Below are 20822 nucleotides of genomic sequence, written 5' to 3' on the forward strand. Positions count from 1 at the left end.
AGCACGCAAGGAATAATACTTTACACTGTGTTAATACAATAATAAATCAAATCAATCCTCAACAACCACCTCCCCCCAACCACCTAAAATATGGCAGAAGGAGACCATCACCCTGTTATCCTCTCCCCCCACTCCGCCCACACTCACCCCTTTTTCTTTCGCCATTTGAGGGTACTACCCCATTCACCAACCCCCACAAGAAAAAACTAACAGGAGTAGTAATAATATATAAGATACAGAAAAAGGCCCAGGAGGCAAGAAGATAACAAGCCACAAGATAAGGGCACGGCATCACAGGGGGCAACAAGGATTGGACATGGGCCGAAAGACAAGTGGAAAAGCACAAAGAAAAGGGGACATATCCTCTCTCTGTCCGACCCAAAAACAGTATCACAAATGCTAATGACATTAGCAGGAAAATGAACAGCTTGCATTCTTGTAGAGCTTGAATAAATGTGAGTGGCAGCCAGTTGAGTACTCTGAAATGTAGCCACAGCTGCACTGTAAGAATTTCATGTTTATTATGCATAATGCTAACAATAGTTTCTGATCTAGATTCCATTAATATTGTATCATTCAGGAGTACTGCTTAAATGCAAATGACTCATGGGTTAACCCTTGTTATTCCTCCCTCAAGGGTCCTGCAGTACATGTCTTTCCCACAGCTACTGGAATGTAGATTGGGTAAAGGTGAGACACTGGTTTGAAGGGTAGGGTCCTTTCATGGCGCTCGGTGCATCTACGGTGCTGTACTCAGGGACAGGAGCATTATAGTTGTGTGGCACAGTTGTCCCCTGTCTGCTGCCAGAAGATGTTTCCTAGGAGCGAAGAAAAAAGATGCAACCACAAAAAATCAACAGGAAGTGACTTATTTGGAACTTATAATTCGCTTATTTAAGGAAATAACTTAGGTTGGTATCATGTACTCTGTGCATCCCAAAAGCCTTTCCCAGCCATCGGTGCACTTTTGAAGTGTCATCATTTCGGACACGTGGCAGCCAGGTTTTGCACAGCGTGATCCCACCCACAAACTGCACCATGCTAACCGTGAATTTGGTCATTGCTGGGCTGTGGAAGAGACGGAATGGCTTCTGCTGACTTTGTATGGATTGCAGTGTAACATTAGAATGGGGGGGGCTTGACCCCAGAATGGAGCTTGAACAGGAAATGGCCAGTTGAACCCAGTCTATGGCAATGGTGGCACAGGGATAACACTGCAGCACCAGTAATCCAGGGGACCAGACTAATGCTCCAGAGACATGAGTTCAAATCCCATCAACAAGGTGGGAAATTTTTATTAAATTAATCGATCTGGACTCCAGAGGCACAGTACTGTGCTCAAAACTCACTTACAATTTCTAATGTATTTTAGGGAAGGAAATCTTCCATCCTTACTCATTCTGGCCTCCACGTGACCAGAGCCACAGCACGATGGTTAACTCTCTAATGCCCTCTGAAATGGCCAAGTGAGCTCGTCAGTTTCGTCAAACAACCCCAGTAACTCAAAGAGCCCTGGCAAAGCTGAAGCCAATGGGAATCAGCATCACTCTTTACAATGCAGAAGGAGGCCATTCGGCCCAACATGTCTGTACCGGCTCTCGGAAAGAACATTCTACCCAGTCCCACTCCCCTGCCTTATCCCCGTAAGCGTGCACATTCTTTCTTTTCCGATAGCAATCCAATTCCTTTCCAAAAAGGTTCCAATTGAACCTGTCTCCACCCTCCTCTCAGGAAGTTTGTTCCAGACCCCAACTGAGTGAAGAATGCACATCTCGCATCTCTACCACCCATCTCACCCCTTGCTTTGAATCTAGTTCATGATGTAACTTTGAGTGGGAACATTTTCTCACTAATTACCCTCTCCATATCTCTCAGGATCTTGAATACCTCGATCAAGTCTCCTCTCAGCCTTGGTTTTTCCAGGAAAACCATCCCAACCTCTTCAAATTATCATCACAGCTGTAGTTCCTTTTTGCTGGAATCATTCTTGTGAATCTCCTCTGTACTCTCCCCAATTCCTTCACATCCTTCCTCAAGTATGGCGCCCAGAACTGGATGCAGTTCTCCAGATGAGGCTTGACTAGTTATTGTACAAGTACGATATGGCTTACTCTTGTACTCAGTGCCCCCATTAATCAAACCTAGGATGCCACATGCTTTATTAACTGCACTCTCAAAATGTCCTGGCACCTTCAATGACTTATGTACATAGACACCGAGGTCCCTTTGGTCCAGCACCTTCTTTAGAATTTCTCTCATTATTTTACACTGTCTCTCCACACTCTTCTGAATCATCTCACACTTCGCTGCATTGAACTTCATCTGCCACTTCTCTGCCCAATCTACCGACATGTCCATGTCCGTTCGAAGTTTAAGACCATGACGATGTTTCCCATCTACACGTCATCTAAAAATTTCAAACAGGGGAAATACTTCACTGGTTGGAGACATGTCGAGCACAAAGGAATATTTTTGTGGTTGTTGACCAATTAACTCAGGGCATCGTCACATGCATCCCTCGTGGTCATACCCTCAGCCCAACCATCTTCAGCCCCCTATCAATGAGCATCCCTCCATCAGTGGGGATGTTCACTGATGATTGTACGGTGTTCAGTCCCATTTAAAAATCCTCAGTTACTCAAGCATTCGGTGTCACACGCAGCAAGACCTGGACAACATTCAGCCGAGGACTACCTAATGGCAAATAACATTTACGCCACACAAGTGCCAGGCAGTGATCATCCCCCACAAGAAATAATATAACTATCACCCCTTGATATTCAACAACACTGCCAACATTGAGTTCCTCACTATCAACATCCTAGGGGGACAGGAGGTTATCCTTAATCAAAAAGTTTAAAAGAGCAGCCATATAGAATCACTACAGTGCATAAGGAGGCCATTCGGCTCATCGAGTCTGCACCGAGCACAACCCACCCAGGCCCCACTCCCACAACCCCACACATTCACCCTGCTAATCCCCCTGACACTAGGGTCAATTTAGCATGGCCAATCAACCTTACCCGCACATCTTTGGACTGTGGGAGGAAACAGGAACTCCCGGAGGGAACCCACGCAGACACAGAGAGAACGTGCAAACACACACAGACAGTGACCCGAGACCGGAATTGAACCTGGGTGTTTGGCGCTGTGAGGCAGTAGTGCTAACCACTGTGCCACCCATATAAACATAATGGCTATGAGAGCAAGCCAGAGGCTGGGAAATCTGCAGCACATAACTCACCTGACTTCACAGAGCCTGTCTACAAGGCACAAGTCAGGAGTGTGATGGAATACTCTCCACTTACCTGGATGGGTGCAGCTCCAACAACACTCAAGAAGCTCGACACCATCCAGGACAAAGCAGTCAACCTGATCGGCACCCCATCCCCCAATCTTCAACATTCAATCCCTCCACCAACGCGCAGTGGCAGCTGTGTGTGCCATCTACAAGATGCACTGCAGCAACTCACCAAGGCTCCTTCAACAGCAATTCCAAACTTATGATTTCTATCACCTAGAAGATCAAAGGCAGCAAATGCATGGGGGCACCACCACCCGCAAGTTCCCCTGCAAGCCACACAGCAACCTAAATTGGTATGATATTGCCATTCTTACACTGCCACTGAGTCAATATCATGGAACTCCCTGCACGATGACACAATGGTTCGCACTGCCGCCTCACAGCGTCAGGGACCCAAGTTCAATTCTGACCTCGACTCGCTGTCTGTGTGGAGTTTGCATGTTCTCCCCGTGTCTGCGTGGGTTTTCTCCCAGAGTCCAAAGATGTGCAGCTTAGGTTGATTGGCCATGCCAAGTCAGGGGGACCAGCAGGGCAAATGCATGGAGTTACAGGGATAGGGCCTGGGTGGGATTGTTGTTAGTGCAGGCTTGATGGGCTGAATGGCCTCCTTCTGCACTGTAGGGATTCTATGATTCCCTCAGCAACAGTCCACTGGATGGACTAAGATGGTCTGCACTATTTCAAGAAGGAAGCTCACCACCACATTCCCAAGGGCAATTTAGGGTGGGGAAAAAATTCTGGCCTCGTCAGCGATGCTTACAATTATAACTATAAACATAACACCCATTTTGAAGCTAATTGGATTGGGGAAGTATATGCAATTTTCATGTGTATAATGTGATTTGAAATTAGAATAGAAATGATCTTACCTGAAGGTCAATTATCTCTGTAATATGAACATACAATGTTACACAGTTACATAAAGCAGACATGGTATAATTGCTCTCAATCAACAGATCCTACTTTCTACTTTCTCTCCCTCAAACCCTCCCTTCATTCTGGTCGTAGACATACTGACATTGGCTTGGTACACTGCTTGGTGTGCATGCCAGGTTGCAATATTCATACAAGTAGGCATTATTCATATATAGCATGTAACCAGGAGAGTTAGAATTTCCCCATCAGCAATGCTCTCACAATGGCCACGCACCTATTAAGAATCACCAACCTGTAAGTTTTCAAAGTCAGGAATGATACCCGGAATATAGTAACAGGATGAGGTTATTTAGCCCCTCGATCCTGTTCCACTATTCAGTTGCTTCTTCATCAGGTGACCTGATGAAGGAGCAGTGCTCCGAAAGCTCGTGATTCCAAATAAACGTGTTGGACTTTAACCTGGTGTTGTGAGACTTCTGCCTGTGCCCACCCCAGTCCAACGCCGGCATCGCCGCATCATGGCTACCATTCTGTTGGATCATGCCTGTTCTTTATCTGAAGCTTACCTATCCACAGGGATTCCACAATGATATCCTGGCCAATGGAAAGTTTCTCAATCTTAGTTTTGAATGTTTAATAAGCCCCAGTAGCTTATTGAGGGGGAGAGGGTTCCAGATTTAGAAATCATAGAAACCTGACAGTACAGAAAGAGGCCATTTGGCCCATCAAGTCTGCACCAACCACAATCCCACCCAGGCCCTACCCCCATATCCCTACATATTTTACCCGCTAATCCCTCTAATCTACGCATCCCAGGACACTAAGGGGCAATTTTTTAGCATGGCCAATCAACCTAACCCGCACATCTTTGGACTGTGGGAGGAAACCGGAGCACCCGGAGGAAACCCACGCATACACGAGGAGAATGTGCAAACTCCACACAGACAGTGACCCAAGCCGGGAATCGAACCCAGGTCCCTGGAGCTGTGAAGCAGCAGTGCTAACCACTGTGCTACCGTGCCGTAATTTCTATTACTCTCTATGTGATAATGTAATTCCAAACCTCTCAAAGCATCTTAAAGTGTAGCCGTGAAACATGGCAGCCAATTTGCATTCAGCAAGTTCCCAAAAACAGCACCGTGATAGATCAGAAAGATCTGATATTGATTGCGGGATAACCACTGACCAGGACACTGTGCAGAAGTACTCTGTTGCTCCAGTCCCACGTCGTCCCTTTAAGGACAATGCAAATCATTACATCCAATGTTGTGATTTGTGGTGACTGTCCCTTTAAGGGCATCACATGGGATTTTCTTAATGCTGAGTAGTCAGACTTTTTGACATCCCACCTGCGAGACAGCATTGTAAGGCAGCTCAGCATTGAAGGAATGTCAGCCTCGATTTTGTCTGCTCATAAGCTGGAAAGGGACATAAACCCACAACCTTCTGAGTCAAGAGGTGACTGGTACTAAATGGACCCTAGTTTATTTTGTTTCCATAGAGTTGCGATTACTCTCACCAATTTTTACAGATGCACCGTAGAAAGCATCCTTTCCAATTATATCACAGCTTGGAATGGTTCCTGATCTGACCAAGACCACAAGAAACTTCAAAGAGTTGTGAACGTAGCCCAGTCCATCACTCAAACCAGCCTCCCATCCATTAACCCCGTCTACACTTCCCACTTATGATGCGGGAAAGCAGCCAGCATAATCACCCCAGACATACTCTCTTCCACCTTCTTCTGTCAGGAAAAAGATACAAGAGTCTGAGATCATGTAACAACTGACTCAAGAATAGCTTCTTCCTTACTGCCATCAGACTTACAGTTTAAAGTTTATTTATTAGTGTCACAAGTAGGCTTACATTAACACTGCATGAAGTTACTGTGAAAATCCCATAGTCGCCACACTCTGGCGCCTTTTCGGGTACACGGAGGGAGAATTTAGCATCTAACTAGCACGTCTTTCAGACTGTGGGAGGAAACTGGAGCACCCGGAGGGAATCCCACGCAGACACGGGGAGAAGGTGTGTGACCCAAGTCGGGAATCGAACCCGGGTCCCTGGCGCTGTGAGGCAGCAGTGCTAACTTTTGAATGGACCTATTATATATTAAGTAAAAATCCCAATTCACGTGATATTAATAAAACAAATCAAAAGCTGTGCACACAGCGAGCAGGATGGAGGTTCTTCTTGAAGGTGAGGTGATCGCTCCATGCATGGTCCTGGTTATTGATTGCATGGCCAATGTCCCTTAATTACTGACAACTCTTTCTAGAATCGATACTTAAGCGCCACTTAATCGCCGTTATGCATCGCGGCAGGAAAAGAAAATCAGCCTGAAAAGGCGCCATGTTTGACTTTGAACTGCACTATTGTCTAAAATGAAGGAATGTGCAATGAAGAATTACCGTATACATAGTCCGACCTTCTGGCCAGTGTGACCGTCTGTGCTCTGCAAGATAAGAACAAGTTAAATGTAATGCCAGATTCCACATTGCTAAATTGTAAATGCCAATGTATCCATGAATAACAATGAATTATTCTGTTACATACCTTTTAAGCCTTGAGATAACTAAAGTAAAAGGAAAGGGTTTAAGATTAGAGGTGTATTTTTTTAGTGTCCTTGCAAATAACAGCTATTAATGTTTGTAGAATTACATGTATGAATAAAAGGCGCAATTTCTGTATCCATTGCCAAGTTTGCCACAGATATGTAATTACAGGCCGGCATTAATTGTTCGAACAATTAACAGAAATGCTTTCTTTTAACCATTCATGGGATGTGGTTGAGCCAACATTTATTGCCCATCCCCAGTTGAGTCAACCATATATGGATCTGGAGTCACATGTAGGCCAGACCAGTTAAGGCTGGTAGATTTTATTCCTTAAAGGACATTAGTGAACCAGATGGGTTTTTACAATCTACAACAGTTTCATGATCATCTTTTGACTTTTTTTTAATTAGAGGTCATAGAGTCATAGAGGTTTACAGCATGCAAACAGGCCCTTCGGCCCAACTTGTCCATGCCACCCCTTTTTTAACCCCGAAGCTAGTCCCAATTGCCTGCGTTGGGCCCATATCCCTCTATATCCATCCTACCCATGTAACTGTTTAACTTTTTAAAAGACAAAATTGTACCCGCCTCCACTACTAGCTCTGGCAGCTTGTTCCAGACGCTCATCACCCTCTGTGTAAAAAACAATGGCCCCTCTGGACACTTTTGTACCTCTCCCCTTTCAGTTCCAGAATTTTTCATTGAATTCAGATTTCACCAGCTGCCATGGTGGGATTTGAACCCAGGTCCTCAGAGCATGACTCTGGGTCTCTGGATTACTAGTCCAGTGACAATACCATAATGCCACCACCTCCCTGCTGAAGCTATAATTACCTTTATGTTGATGGTATATCCGCGCGAGTAGGAGCACCATTATCAGAATGGATAACCCTAGGAATCCCAGCATCAGCGGTTGTAGTCGATCTTTGGTTGCCACGCATGCTGAGGGACAATCAGTTACCTTCCCTGGTGTGAGACAACAGAGGTTTATTTCACCATTCACAGTTTAACCATTAGCAATCTGAAACCCTGAGAGAAAATAGATTGGGGGAGAGTTTCCTTGAAAGTCAAGTTGGATATTATTGGCAACAGGACACTTGAAAAACATTGCTGGGGTTGTAAACTCAGTGCATTAAACAGACCCAAGTAATCAACTTAATTCGTTAAGTTTAACTTAATTCATTAATTAATTAACTTAATTAATAAGGAAATTTGGCATGTCAGCTACAACTCTCATCAGCCTTTACAGATGCACCATAGAAGGCATTCTTTCTGGTTGTATCACAACTTGGTATGGCTCCTGCTCTGCCAAGACCTCAAGAAACTACAAAAGGTCGTGAACGAAGCCCAGTCCATCACGCAAACCAGCCTTCCATCCATTGACTCGGTCTACACTTCCCGCTGCCTCGGTAAAGCAGCCAGCATAATCAAGGTCCCCACGCACCCCGGACATTCTCTCTTCCACCTTCTTCCATTGGGGAAAACATACAAAAGTCTGAGGTCACGTACCAACCGACTCAAGAACAGCTTCGTCCCTGCTGCCATCAGACTTTTGAATGGACACCTCTGTTAAGTTGATCTTCCTTTACACCCTAACTATGACTGTAACACTACATCCTGCACTCTCTCCTTTCCTTCGCTTTGTCTTTGTCTGTATAGCGCAAGAAACAATACTTTTCACTGTACACTAATACAAGTGACAATAATAAATCAAATCAAATCAAATCAAAATAATTCAACTGAGGTTTTCTGTGACATCCAGTCAATGCAATGGAGTTTATAAAGATTATTTAATTTTCAAGTTTTATTTATTAGTGTCACAAGTAGGCTTACATTAACACCGCAATGAAGTTACTGTGAAAATCCCCTAGTTGCCACACTCTGGCGCCTATTTGGGTACACTAAGGGAGAATTTAGCATAGCCAATGCACCTAACCAGCACGTCTTTTGGACTGTGGGAGGAAACCAAAGCACCCGGAGAAAACCCACACAGACACGGGGAGAACGTGCAAACTCCACACAGACAGTGACCCAAGCCAGGAATCAAATCCGGGACCCTGGTGCTGTGAGGCAGCAGTGCTAACCACCGTGCCACCCTACGGATGAGAAGATGGTGGGGAAGTTTAGCTTCTCGACTGGAGGTGAGGGCATTTCAAGGGCAATTAGAGATGGACTTTGCCAACAGTGCCCATACAAGAGGTCACAGATATAGTTTGAGAGGCATTAGATTTAACACTGAGATGAAGATGAACTACTTTTCAAAGAGGGTGGTGAACTTGTGGAACTCGCTGCCCCATAACGCGGTGAAGTCTATATCATTGAATGGTTTCAAGATGGAGATAGATATATTTCTGATAAAAAAAGGCTAAGGGGAACAGGTAGGAAGGTGGATTTCAGACCATGGAGAGATCAACCATGATCTGATTGAATGGCAGAACAAAGTAAAGTTTACTTATTACTCACAAGTAGGCTTACATTAACACTGCAATGAAGCTACTGTGAAATTCCCCCAGTTGCCACTGTCCAGCACCTTTTCACCCAATGCACCCAACCAGCAAGTCTTTCAGGATGTGGGAGGAAACCAGGGCACCCAAAGGAAACCCACGCAGACAACGTGTAGACTGTGAACCAAGCCGGGAATCGAACTGGGTACCTGGCGCTGTGAGGCAGCAGTGCTAACCACTGTGCCGCAGGCTTGAAGGGCTGAATTTGCCTACTTCTGCTACTAATTAAAGAGAACAAAGAACCATGAACAGTACAGCACAGGAACAGTCCCTTCGGCCCACCAAGCCTGCGCTGATTGCATTGTCCTACCTGGGACAACCAATTCCTATGTTCCTATACCATATCAAAGAATAAAACAATCTGATCACAGGCACTTCATCATTTGGGGAAATGAATTAATTTCCAACTGGCATGTGTTGGAAGTAAGTTAGGGGCAAAGAAGGAGGTCAGGCAGAAATGGATCAACTCAGAAGGAATAGATTTCCGTGAGTAAAGAAGTGAGTAATACAAACACATTCAATAAAGGGCAAGAGGGGGAGGAGACAGCAGCGGGGGGGGGGGGGGGGGGGGGGGGGGGGGGGGAAGAAGGAGTAGGGTAAAACTTTCCCTCCCTTCTCAATTAGACTCCTAAATTTGCATTGGGCGCGGTGATCTGGAACACCACCCCGGAGAGTTTAGCCTAACGGAGATGTAATCCATTCCGGGGAGTAATATCCCAGTGAAGCTCCAGGCCATTAGACCAGGTTACTAAATCAATTAAACCAGGTCTGGGGCCAAGGCCATTATAGACATTAAACTAATGGAGCTTTAAAAGATTAAAGTTTATTTCTTAGTGTCACAAGTAGTCTTACATTAACACCACAATGAAGTTACTGTGAAAATCCCCTAGTTTCCACACTCCGGTGCCTGTTCGGGTACACTGAGGGAGAATTCAGCATGGCCAATGCATCCTAACCAGCACGTCTTTTGGACTGTGAGGGGAAACTGGAGCACCTGGAGGAAACCCACGCTGACTCCACACACACAATTACCCAAGATGGGAATTGAACCTGGGTTCCTGGCGCTGTGAGGCAGCAGTCTTAACCACTGTGCCACGGAGTTAAAGATGTGGATTGGAATAAAACCCAAACTCATCCAAATAGATTTAACTTCAGTTGCAGCATTTTTAAACCCCAAAGATGAAGTTGTACACACTTCTACTGAGGCTACCTCCTTGCCCCACATAAAACCATCATCTACAACTGTGGCACAATGAAGTTAATGGGCGGCACAGTAGCACAGTGGTTAGCACTGCTGCTTCACAGCTCCAGGGACCTGGGTTCGATTCCCGGCTTGGGTCACTGTCTGTGTGGAGTTTGCACATTCTCCTCGTGTCTGCGTGGGTTTCCTCCGGGTGCTCCGGTTTCCTCCCACAGTCCAAAGATGTGCGGGTTAGGTTGATTGGCCGTGCTAAAATTGCCCCTTAGTGTCTTGAGATGGGTAGGTTAGAGGGATTAGCGGGTAAATATGTAGGGATATGGGGGTAGGGCCTGGGTGGGATTGTGGTCGGTGTAGACTCGATGGGCCGAATGGCCTCTTTCTACACTGTAGGGTTTCTATGATTTCTATGAACTGCCTGTGAGGTAGCAAGTCTTACTCATGGCGGATATCGAGTGAGAGGGAATCTCATAGAACTTATAAAATTCTAACAGGGTTAGACAGGGTAGATTCAGAAAGAATGTTCTCGATAGTGGGGGAAGTCCAGAATTAGGGTTCATAGTTTGAGGATAAGGGGTAAACCTTTTAGAACTGAGGTGAGGAGTAATTTCTTCATCCAGAGGGTGGTGAATGTGTGGAATTCACTACCATAGAAAGTAGCTGAGGCCAAAATGTCTGATTTCCAGAAAAAGTTAGGTTCAGCTAATGGGGCTAAAGGGATCAAGGAATATGGGGAGAAGGGGAGATCAGGATATTGAATTTGATGATCAGCCATGATCAAACTGAATGGTAAGCAGGCTTGAAGGGTCGAATGGCCTACTCCTGCTTCTAGTTTCTATGTTTCTATGCTTCAATTTCACAGTAACTTTATTGCAATGTTAATGTAAGCCTTACTTGTGACTAATAAATAAACTTTTCTATCGGCCACTTGGGATGGGCATGGGGGTGGGAGTGTGGGGGGATAGGGTGGTAACTGCAGGACAAGGCTCTCCAGTGAGCTGGTATTTCATTACATATAGCCTCCGACCAACAACAAGAACAAACCGTATTTAAATATTACCTTCAATGTGGAAAGGGAGCATTGTCAATCAAAATTAATGCAATGCCTTAGGAGTTATTAGGGCTGGTGATCAAAAATTGTGTCAAAGGGAGTGAGGGTATGAGGGGGTTCAGAAAGGAAGGGAGAGATGGAGAGTTGGAGAGAGACAGAGAAGTTTAAAGAGGGGTGTCCAGAGTTACAATTCAGGCCACTGACGACCCACCCCCTAATGGTGAGATAAAAAAGTGGGGAACTGCATAAGGGGCCAGAATTGGAGGAACCAAGAGATCCCGGGGAGGCAGGGCAGGCGGGTGGGGGTTGGGGTTGCGGGGGGAGTGGGCTCTATGGGCGATGGAAAGTGGGAGAGGCGAATCCATGCAGAACATTGGATGGCAATTGATTGATTGATTGATTATTGTCAAATGTATTGGGGTACAATGAAAAAAATTGTTGTTTGCGAGCTATACAGACAAAACATACCTTACATACCTTTCATAGCACTGGAGTGGGTGCAGAGGACACTCACCAGGATGCTGCCTGGGAGGGAACATTTAAGTTATGAAGAGAGGTTGGGTAGGTTTGGATTGTTTTCATTGAGCAGGGAAGACTGAGGGGTGACCTGATCGAGGTGTACAAGATTACGGGTGCCATGGTGGCACAGTGATTAGCACTGCTGCCTCACAGCACCTGGTTCAATTCCGGCCTCGCGTGACTGTCTGTGTGGAGTTTACACCTTCTCTTCGTGTCTGCATGGATTTCCCCTGGGTGCTCTGGTTTCCTCCCACAGTCCAAAGGTGCGGGTTAGGTGGATTGGTCAGGCTAAATTGCCCCTTAGTGTCAGGAGGATTAGCAGGGTAAATGCAGGGGTTACGGAGATAGGACCTGGGTTATTGTCGGTGCATATTCGATGGGCCAAATGGTCTCCTTATACACTGGAGGCATTCTATAATTCTATGATTATGAGGGACATGGACAGAGTGGAGAAGGAGCAGCTGTTCCCCTTACTTGAAGGGTCAGTCACGAGGGGACGTAAGTTCAAGGTGAGGGGCAGGAGGCTTAGGGAGGATGTGAGATAAACCTTTTCACCCAGAGGGTGGTGATGGTCTGGAATGCGCTGCCTAGGAGGTGGGGTGCCTCACATCCTTTAAAAAGTATCTGGATGAGCACTTGGCATGATTTAACATTCAGAGCTACGGGCCAAGTGCTGGCAGATGGGATCAGGTGGGAGTTCAGGTGTTTCTCATGTGTCCGTGCAGACTTGATGGGCCGAAGGGCCTGTTCTGCACTGTATGATTCGATGATTCTACATAGGGGAGAGGGAAAGGAGAGGGTGCAGAATATAGTATTGCAGTTACTGATAGGGTGTAGAGAAAGATCATGTTAATGCATGACCATTCAAAAGTGTGGCACAGTGGTTAGCACTGCTACCTCACAGCGCCAGGGACCTGGGTTCGATTCCCGGCTTGGGTCACTGCATGTGTGGAGTTTGCACGTTCCTCCCGTGTCTTCATGGTTTTCCTTCGGGTGCTCCAATTTTCTCCCACAGGACAAAGATGTGCGGGATAGGTGCATTGGCCATGCGAAATTGCCCTTGGTATCCTGGGATGCATCGCTTAGAGGGATTAGTGGGGCAAATATGTGGAGTTACGGGGATAGGGTCTAGATGGGATTGCTGCCGGTGCAGGCTTGATAGGCGGAATGGCCTCCTTCTGCACTGTAGGGTTTCTCTGAAAAGTCTGATGACAGCAGAGAAGAAGCTGTTCTTGAGTCAGTTGATGCCTGTTTTCAGACTTTTGGAATCTTTTTTCCCGACGGAAGAAGGTGAAAGAGACAATGTTAAAATTGACAAGATGGGGAGCCAGTGACAACAGTGGATGAACTGGGTGCCAGTTAAGATATAGGCGACCAGATTTCAGAAGAGCATTGATACTGTCTATCGATTTGAAGTTACATGCCACTTTCCAGAAACTAATTACCAATCGCTCAGACATCACTCCAGTTTGATTCATTTCTAACTAGAAAGACTTTACAAGTGATTTAGGCTTGGAGACATACCACAAAAGGGAATTGAAATCTAGGGGCATGTTACATGCACAAGCCATACACATGTCAAACTGTGGGAACTGACTCGAACTCAGGTATGTTTGACTTACTGTTCGTCACAATGAGTTGGGTTCCTGTCCCGTTTCCACTTCCAAATCCTGGAACTTCCACCTCGCAGTAGTAAAAGTCAGAGTCCATTTTCGCCACATTGTTGATTCTAATGAAAGCCATGCTCTGGGCGAATAACTTCGGCCCTGACTTCTGTATCCGGCTCTGGTAGAAAATATTCCGAGCAGAAAGCTCCATGTTTTCCGAGGCCCGTCTCCATAAAACTCGCCCGACTTTCTGATTCAATTCAAACGTGCAGTTTAGCTGCACTGAGTCACCTTCGGTGACATTGATGGCATCCGGAGACTGGAACACTTCGATATCACCCCTCAGCCCATGGTCTGGAGTACAAATGGAACAATGTAACCATAGAGACATCTGAAACAGGAGCTGGGGTAGACAATCATAGAACCCCTACAGTGCAGAAAGAGGCCATTTGGCCCATCGAGCCTGCACCGACAACAATCCCACCCAGACCCTATCCCTGTAACTCTACGTATTTACCCTAGCTAGTCCCCCCACACTAAGAGGCAACTTAGTATGGCCAATCCACCTAACCCGCACATCTTTGGACTGAAGGAGGAAACCAGAGCACTCGGAGGAAACCCACGCAGACACGGGGAGAACGTGCAAACTCAGCACAGTTACCCGAGGTGGGAATTGAACCGGGACCTTGGCGCTGTGAGGCAGCAGTGCTAACCACTGTGCCACCGTGCCTCCCCCAAAGAATCATAGAATTCCTACAGTGAGAGAGGCAATTTGGCTCACCGAGTCTGCACCAATTCTCTGACAGAATATCTTACCCAGGTCCTTCTCCCATCCTATCGCCGTAACTCCACACACTTCCCATGTCTACTCCATCTAACCTACACATCTTTGGACACTAAGGGGTAATTTAGCATGTCCAATCCACCTAATCTGCACATTTTTGGAATGTGGGAGGAAACCGGAGCACCCAGAGGAAACCCACACAGACATGGGGAGAATGCGCAGACTCCGCACAGATGGTAACTCAAGCCAGGAATCCAACCTGTGTCCCTGGCTCTGCAAGGCAGCAGTGCTAACCACTTGGCACCATGACGCCCAAACCCCCATTTGCTCTCTTGAGCCTACTCCACTCTTCCCTCAATCCCACCTTCCCGCATTATCCCCATGTCAATGAATTCCCTTGAACCCAACAATCCACTGTCCGTGTCTTGGATATATTCAATGACACAGCTCCCTGGGATAGAGAATTCCAAGAGTCACATCTTTCTGAATCCACCCACTGATTCCCCCAAACCATTTACTGTATACTTCCTTCCTGCATTAGACTTTCCCAAATTCATCACCTCACATTTGCCCGCATTAAATTCCATCTGCCATTTCTCCACCCAAGCCTATCCCGCTGTATCGGTACATCGTGATGCAATACGGGACACTGGCAGCACGGTAGCACAGTGGTTAGCACTGCTGCCTCACAGCTCCAGGGACCTGGGTTTGATTCCCTGTTTGTCTGTGTGGAGTTTGCATGTTCTCTCTGTGTCTGCATGGGTTTCATCCGGGTGCTCCAGTTTCCTCCCACAGTCCAAAGATGTGCTGGTTAGGTGCATTGGTTATGCTAAATTGCCACTTAATTCCCCGGGAAGCATAGGTTAGAGGGATTAGCAGGGTAAATATGTGGGATTACGGGGATAGGGCTTAGGTGGGATTGTGGACAGTGCAGACCCGATGGGCCAAATGGCCTCCTTATGTGCTGTAGGGTTTCTATGATTCTATGCCTTGCCTAAACGAGCGCAGCTTCAACAACTAAGACCAGACTAAGAAAATTTGGCATGCCAGCTACGATTCTTAGAATCTTAGAAACCCTACAGCACAGAAAGAGGCCATTCGGCCCATCGAGTCTGCACCGACCACAATCCCACCCAGGCCCTGCCCCCATATCCACCCACTAATCCCTCTAACCTACGCATCCCAGGACACTCAGGGCAATTTTAGCATGGCCAATCAACCTAACCCGCACATCTTTGGACTGTGGGAGGAAACCGGAGCACCCGGAGGAAACCCACGCAGACACGAGGAGAACGTGCAAACTCCACACAGACAGAGACCCAAGCTGGGAATCGAACCCAGGTCCCTGGAGCTGTGAAGCAGCAGTGCTAACCATTGTGCTACCGTGCCGCCCTGATTCTCACCAACTTTTACAGATGCACCATAGAAAGCATTCTTTGTGGTTGTATCACAGCTTGGTATGGCTCCTGCTCTGACCAAGAACGCAAGAAACTACAAAAGGTCGTGAATGTAGCCCAGTCCATCACGCAAACCAGCCTCCTATCCATTGACTCTGTCTACACTTCCCGCTGCCTCTGCAAAGCAGCCAGCATAATTAAAGACCCCACGCACCCCGGACACACTCTCTTCCATCTCCTTCTGTCGGGAAAACGATACAAAAGTCTGAGGTCACGTACCAACCGACTCAAGAATAGCTTCTTCCCTGCTGCTGTCAGGCTTTTGAATGGACCTACCTTGCATTAAGTTGATCTTTCTCTCCACCCGAGCTATGACTGTAACACTACATTCTGCACCCTCTCCTTTCCTTCTCTGTGAACGGTATGCTGTCTGTATAGCGTGCAAGAAACAATACTTTTCACTGTATACAAATAAATCTAACAATAATAAATCAAATCAAATCAAGAAACAAGTTTGCAAAAGCGTAAGGCGGCGTTGTTAAACAAAATCGTTGTTTCAGCACAACAGATTTATGTTTCATCTGTGCAGAAGGAAACAATTTGTACCTGTTAAAAATTCTAAATGAATTCAGTGTGATAACAGGGAGACTCACCGATATGGAGAAGAATTGCCATGAAATTCAGAAATGTCCATGTACAAATGGTTTGCATCTTGATCCTTGCTCTGGAAGACAGCAGGAACTCATATGTGACCTGCGGCGATGGGAAGCAATGTTAAAGACAAAAAAAGCTCGGACCGCAGGAGCTGACGTGTAAAGAGACTATAACCTGTGGTGAGTTTACATCATGCAATGCCAAAAAACTTCAGTAATTTTTCCAACTGCGATGCGGTTCGATGTTTTAAAAATAACTGGGCTTGAATATTGCACAGGTATCACCGAACATGTTGAGGGAGATGCACACCGTGGGTCGAAACTCATCGTATGTTTGTCAATAAGACTTTGCAAAGGGTCGGGACTCGGGTGCGAAAACAGACCGGATTAGGTTGATTGGCCATGGTAAATTAGCCCATGGTGTCGGGGAAGGGCGGGGTGGGGCGAGAGGGTAAATATATGGGGTTATGGGGATAGGGCCTGGGTGGGATTGTGGTCGGTGCAGACTCGATGGGCCGAATGGCCTCCTTCTGCACTGCAGGAATTCTATGAAACCTGGAACTCCCAACCTGTGGAACCGGGCTAAGCAATATTGCACACAGCTAGCTCGCAGTTAATGAATGGGTACTCGACTTCCAAACCACGCCACCCAAACCTCCCCCCTCCCCCTCAGGCCATTTAGCACCAGGGTGGTTCCCTGCTGGGTAAAACCAAGGGAGGAGATCAAAAGGGAACCATTAAAGTACTGGAAATGAACCTTAAAAGTTGTACAATGGAACAGTAAAAGTGCATCGTTAACAGATTCACAAAGCGAGGTGAATGTTGATAACATATAGGAACCCTACAGTACAGAAGGAGGCCATTCGGCCCATTGAGTCTGCACCAACAACAATCCTACCCAGGCCCTATCCCCATAATCCCATGTATTTACCCTGTTAATCCCCCTGACGCAATTTAGCATGGCCAATCCACCTAACCCGCACATCTTTCGGACCGTGGGAGGAAACCGGAGCACCCGGAGGAAACCCATGCAGACACGGAGAACGTGCAAACTCCACACAGACAGTGACCCAAGCCAGGAATTGAACCCAGGTCTCTAGCGCTGTGAGGCAGTAGTGCTAACCAGTGTGCCAATGTGCCGCCATACAAACGCACAAAATTAAGTTGTTTTTGCATATCCGACATCCTAGGTTAGGAACTTGGTAAACAATGCTAATTAGTGGCAAGATTTTAAATATTAGATGAGGGAATAAGAGAAGTTTAACGATTCGGAGACAGTGCTCCTGGGGTTCTATGGATGCACTGATAATGTCACTTTGACTGTCAATCCAGAGGTGCAGACGAATAAGATCCAGGCGAATTTATTAGGAACACAATCCCACCACATCTGGTAGAATGCAAATTCGATTTTGAAAACACCTGTTAAAAAAATGAATGCAAGTTTTAGTAATGGTCACCATGACAGCTGTCTCACTCACTTTAGGAGAAGGGAATCTGGTGTACGTGCCAATCCAGACACACAGCAAAATGGTTGAATCTCACCTGCCCTAGGAAATGGCCTTGCAAACCATTCACTGAGTAATAGAGCATAATAGAGATTCCTCCACCCACCGTGTCTGCGCCACCCATCAAGCACCTATCTGGGTGCTGGGCATGGTAGCACAATGGTTAGCACTGCTGCCTCACAGCTCCAGGGACCCGGGTTCAATTCCCGGCTTGATTCACTGTCTGTGTGAAGTTTGCACGTTCTCCCCATGTTTGCGTGGGTTTCCTCCGGGTGTTCAGGTTTCCTCCCACACTCCAAAGATGTGCGGGTTAGGTTGATTGACCATGATGAATTGCCCATAGTATCCCGGGATGTGTGGGTTAGAGAGTTAAGTGGGGTAAATGTGTGAGGTTGTGGGGATAGGGCCTGTTGTTGGTGCAGACTGAATGGGCCGAATGTCCTCCTTCTGCACTGTAGAGTTTCTATGTTTCTATCTATTTTAGTCCCATTTTCCAGCACTGGTCTGTATCATCCAGCCTCTCCTCACAGCTGGAATGCTCCAGCCCAGGCAACATCATGGTGAATCTCCTCTGCACCTTCTCGAGTGCAATCACTTCCTTCCTAAGTGTAGTGACCAGAACTGCACACAGTACTTTAACTTTGGCCTAATGAGGGTTTTGTACAGCACCATCATAACCTCCCTGCTCTTATATTCAATGCCTGGACTAATAAAGGCAAGTATCCCATATGTCTCTTAACCACCTTATCTACCTGTCCTGCTGCCTTCAGGGATCTATGGACATGCCCCTCCCCTCTAACCACCAAGATCCCTCTGGTCCTCTGTACTTCCTAGTGTCCTACCGTTCATTGTATATTCCCTTGCCCCGTTAGTCCTCCCAAAATGCATTACCTCACACTTTTCAGGGTTAACTTCCATTTATCATTGTTCTGCCCAGTGACCGAACCGTCTATATCATCCTGCAATCCAAGGTTTTTCTCCTCACTATTTACGACACCACCAATTTTCGTGTCATTTGCAAACTTTCTGACCATACCCCCCCCCACATTCACATCTAGATCCTTAACATACTCTACAAACAGCAAGGGTCCCAGCGCCAATACACCACTGGACACCACTGCGCAGTACACCACTGGACACAGGCTTCCAGTCACAGAAACAACCTTTGACCATCACACAGCCTCCTACCATTCAGCCAAATTTGTAACCAATTTGCCAAACTGCCCTGGATCCCATGGGCTCTTACCTTCTTCATCAGTCTCCCATGCGGGTAGATCGTTAAAAACCTTGACAAAGTCCTGATGAGGAGATGCCGGCATTGGACTGGGGTGGGCACAGTAAGAAGTCTCACAACACCAGGTTAAAGTCCAACAGGTTCATTTGGAATCACGAGCTTTCGGAGAAAATGGGACTCATCTGATGAAGGCGCAGCGCTCAAAAGCTCGTGATTCCAAGTAAACCTGTTGGACTTTAACCTGGTGTTGTGAGACTTCTTACTTAATGAAGTCCATGTGGACTACATCAACTGCACTGCCCCCATCTACACTCAGTTCAAGGACAATTAGGGATGCGTAACCAATGTCAGTGATGCCCACATTCCGAAAATGAATATTAAATAAATAAACAGACGGACAGCGATGGTGGTATAGGCAGAAGCGTAAACCAGGATTGTGCTTTATTGGGAATATTGCTAAAGGTCTACTTGTTCCCATTGTTTCCCTGGTTGACCTGTTGACAAGAGCTTATGAAGATATATTGATTGCCGACTCAAAGGCTGCTGACACTTTACTGGGATGAGGATGCTGTCGGAGGGGGAGGGTTGAGGGAACATTGTCAGCTCATCCATCCACCCAAACCCAATGAAAATCTCAAATCAAGTAGCTAAGAGACCATCTGTTTTGTTCTACTTTCGGCGCTCCATGGAAGCAAGAAGAAACACGTCAATGTTTAACAGTCGTGTGCAGTTGCCAGAGAGAAGTGAAACCTTTCAGCTCACATTTGAACTACTCAATAGGGAAGCCATACAGAAAGAAACGTAAAGATTCAACTGTGCACTCACGAAGCGAAGGAAACAGTTTTTTTGTTGTTGCCTAAATGGTCTACCATTCTTCATTCCACCCTGCCTCTCTTATCCATTCTTTATTCTCCCGTTCCCTCATTTGTCTTTGCTTCGAAACCACTCATAAAATACAACGTAACCTCCTGGTTCGAGGCAGTTCATGGTAGTTCGCTGGCACAGTGGTTAGCACTGCTGCCTCACAGCACCAGGGACCCAGGTTCAATTCCCGGCTTGGGTCACTGTCTGTGTGGCGTTTACACATTCTTCTCGTGTCTGCGTGGGTTTCCTCCCACAGTCTGAAAGACATGCTGGTTAGGTGCATTGACCCGAACAGGCGCCGTGGTGCGGCGACTAGAGGAATTTCACAGTAACATCATTGCAGTGTTAATGTAAGCCTTACCTGTGACTAATAAATAAACTTTAAACTTTAAACTCTATGTCCCCGTTGCTATGTTAAAGTGAATTTAAGATTCATAGAGTTGTTGAAAGTGATAATGCAGACTGGAAGGATGCGTTTGCACAGGTCATGTGGGGTTTGGGGAGGAGGAGGGTGGGAGGATCAGCAAACAAAAGGGACAGATTAAAATAACTGGCAAAAAAAATAACCAGGGAGGCGGGTAGAGATGGTTGGGGTTTTTTCATGGAGAGGGATGTTGTTGGTGTTGTAATGCTAATGAGCTGGGAGGGCGTTGGAAGCAGATTCAATTGCAAAGGGAAATTGGATGTATATATAAAAAGGACAGATATATCATGGAATTCCTGCAGTGCAGAAGGCGGCCATTTGAGCCATCGAGTCTGCACCGACAA

At 46.5% G+C, this 20822-nt stretch overlaps 1 protein-coding gene and 1 long non-coding RNA gene across 2 annotated transcripts in view; both read right to left on the reverse strand.

Annotated features, from left to right (window-relative positions):
- Positions 1–6593: 6593 nt before the first annotated feature.
- Positions 6594–7650, reverse strand: LOC144497985 (uncharacterized). The gene is made up of 3 exons (XR_013498584.1): positions 7573–7650; positions 6737–6755; positions 6594–6635 (listed from the first exon to the last, which is right to left on the reverse strand). It is a non-coding gene; the product is annotated as an uncharacterized LOC144497985 (long non-coding RNA).
- Positions 7651–13516: 5866 nt separating this feature from the next.
- Positions 13517–20822, reverse strand: part of LOC144497639 (uncharacterized) — a 36346-nt gene continuing 29040 nt past the window's right edge. Inside the window, exons 5-7 of the mRNA XM_078219082.1 lie at positions 16452–16551; positions 13633–13971; positions 13517–13521 (exon numbers count right to left, since the gene is read on the reverse strand). Of these exons, the coding sequence (XP_078075208.1) occupies positions 13517–13521; positions 13633–13971; positions 16452–16551 (444 nt within the window). The remainder of the gene's footprint in view (positions 13522–13632; positions 13972–16451; positions 16552–20822) is intronic.

Source organism: Mustelus asterias, chromosome 8 (assembly GCF_964213995.1).
Source record: "Mustelus asterias chromosome 8, sMusAst1.hap1.1, whole genome shotgun sequence".
Lineage (NCBI taxonomy): Eukaryota > Metazoa > Chordata > Chondrichthyes > Carcharhiniformes > Triakidae > Mustelus > Mustelus asterias.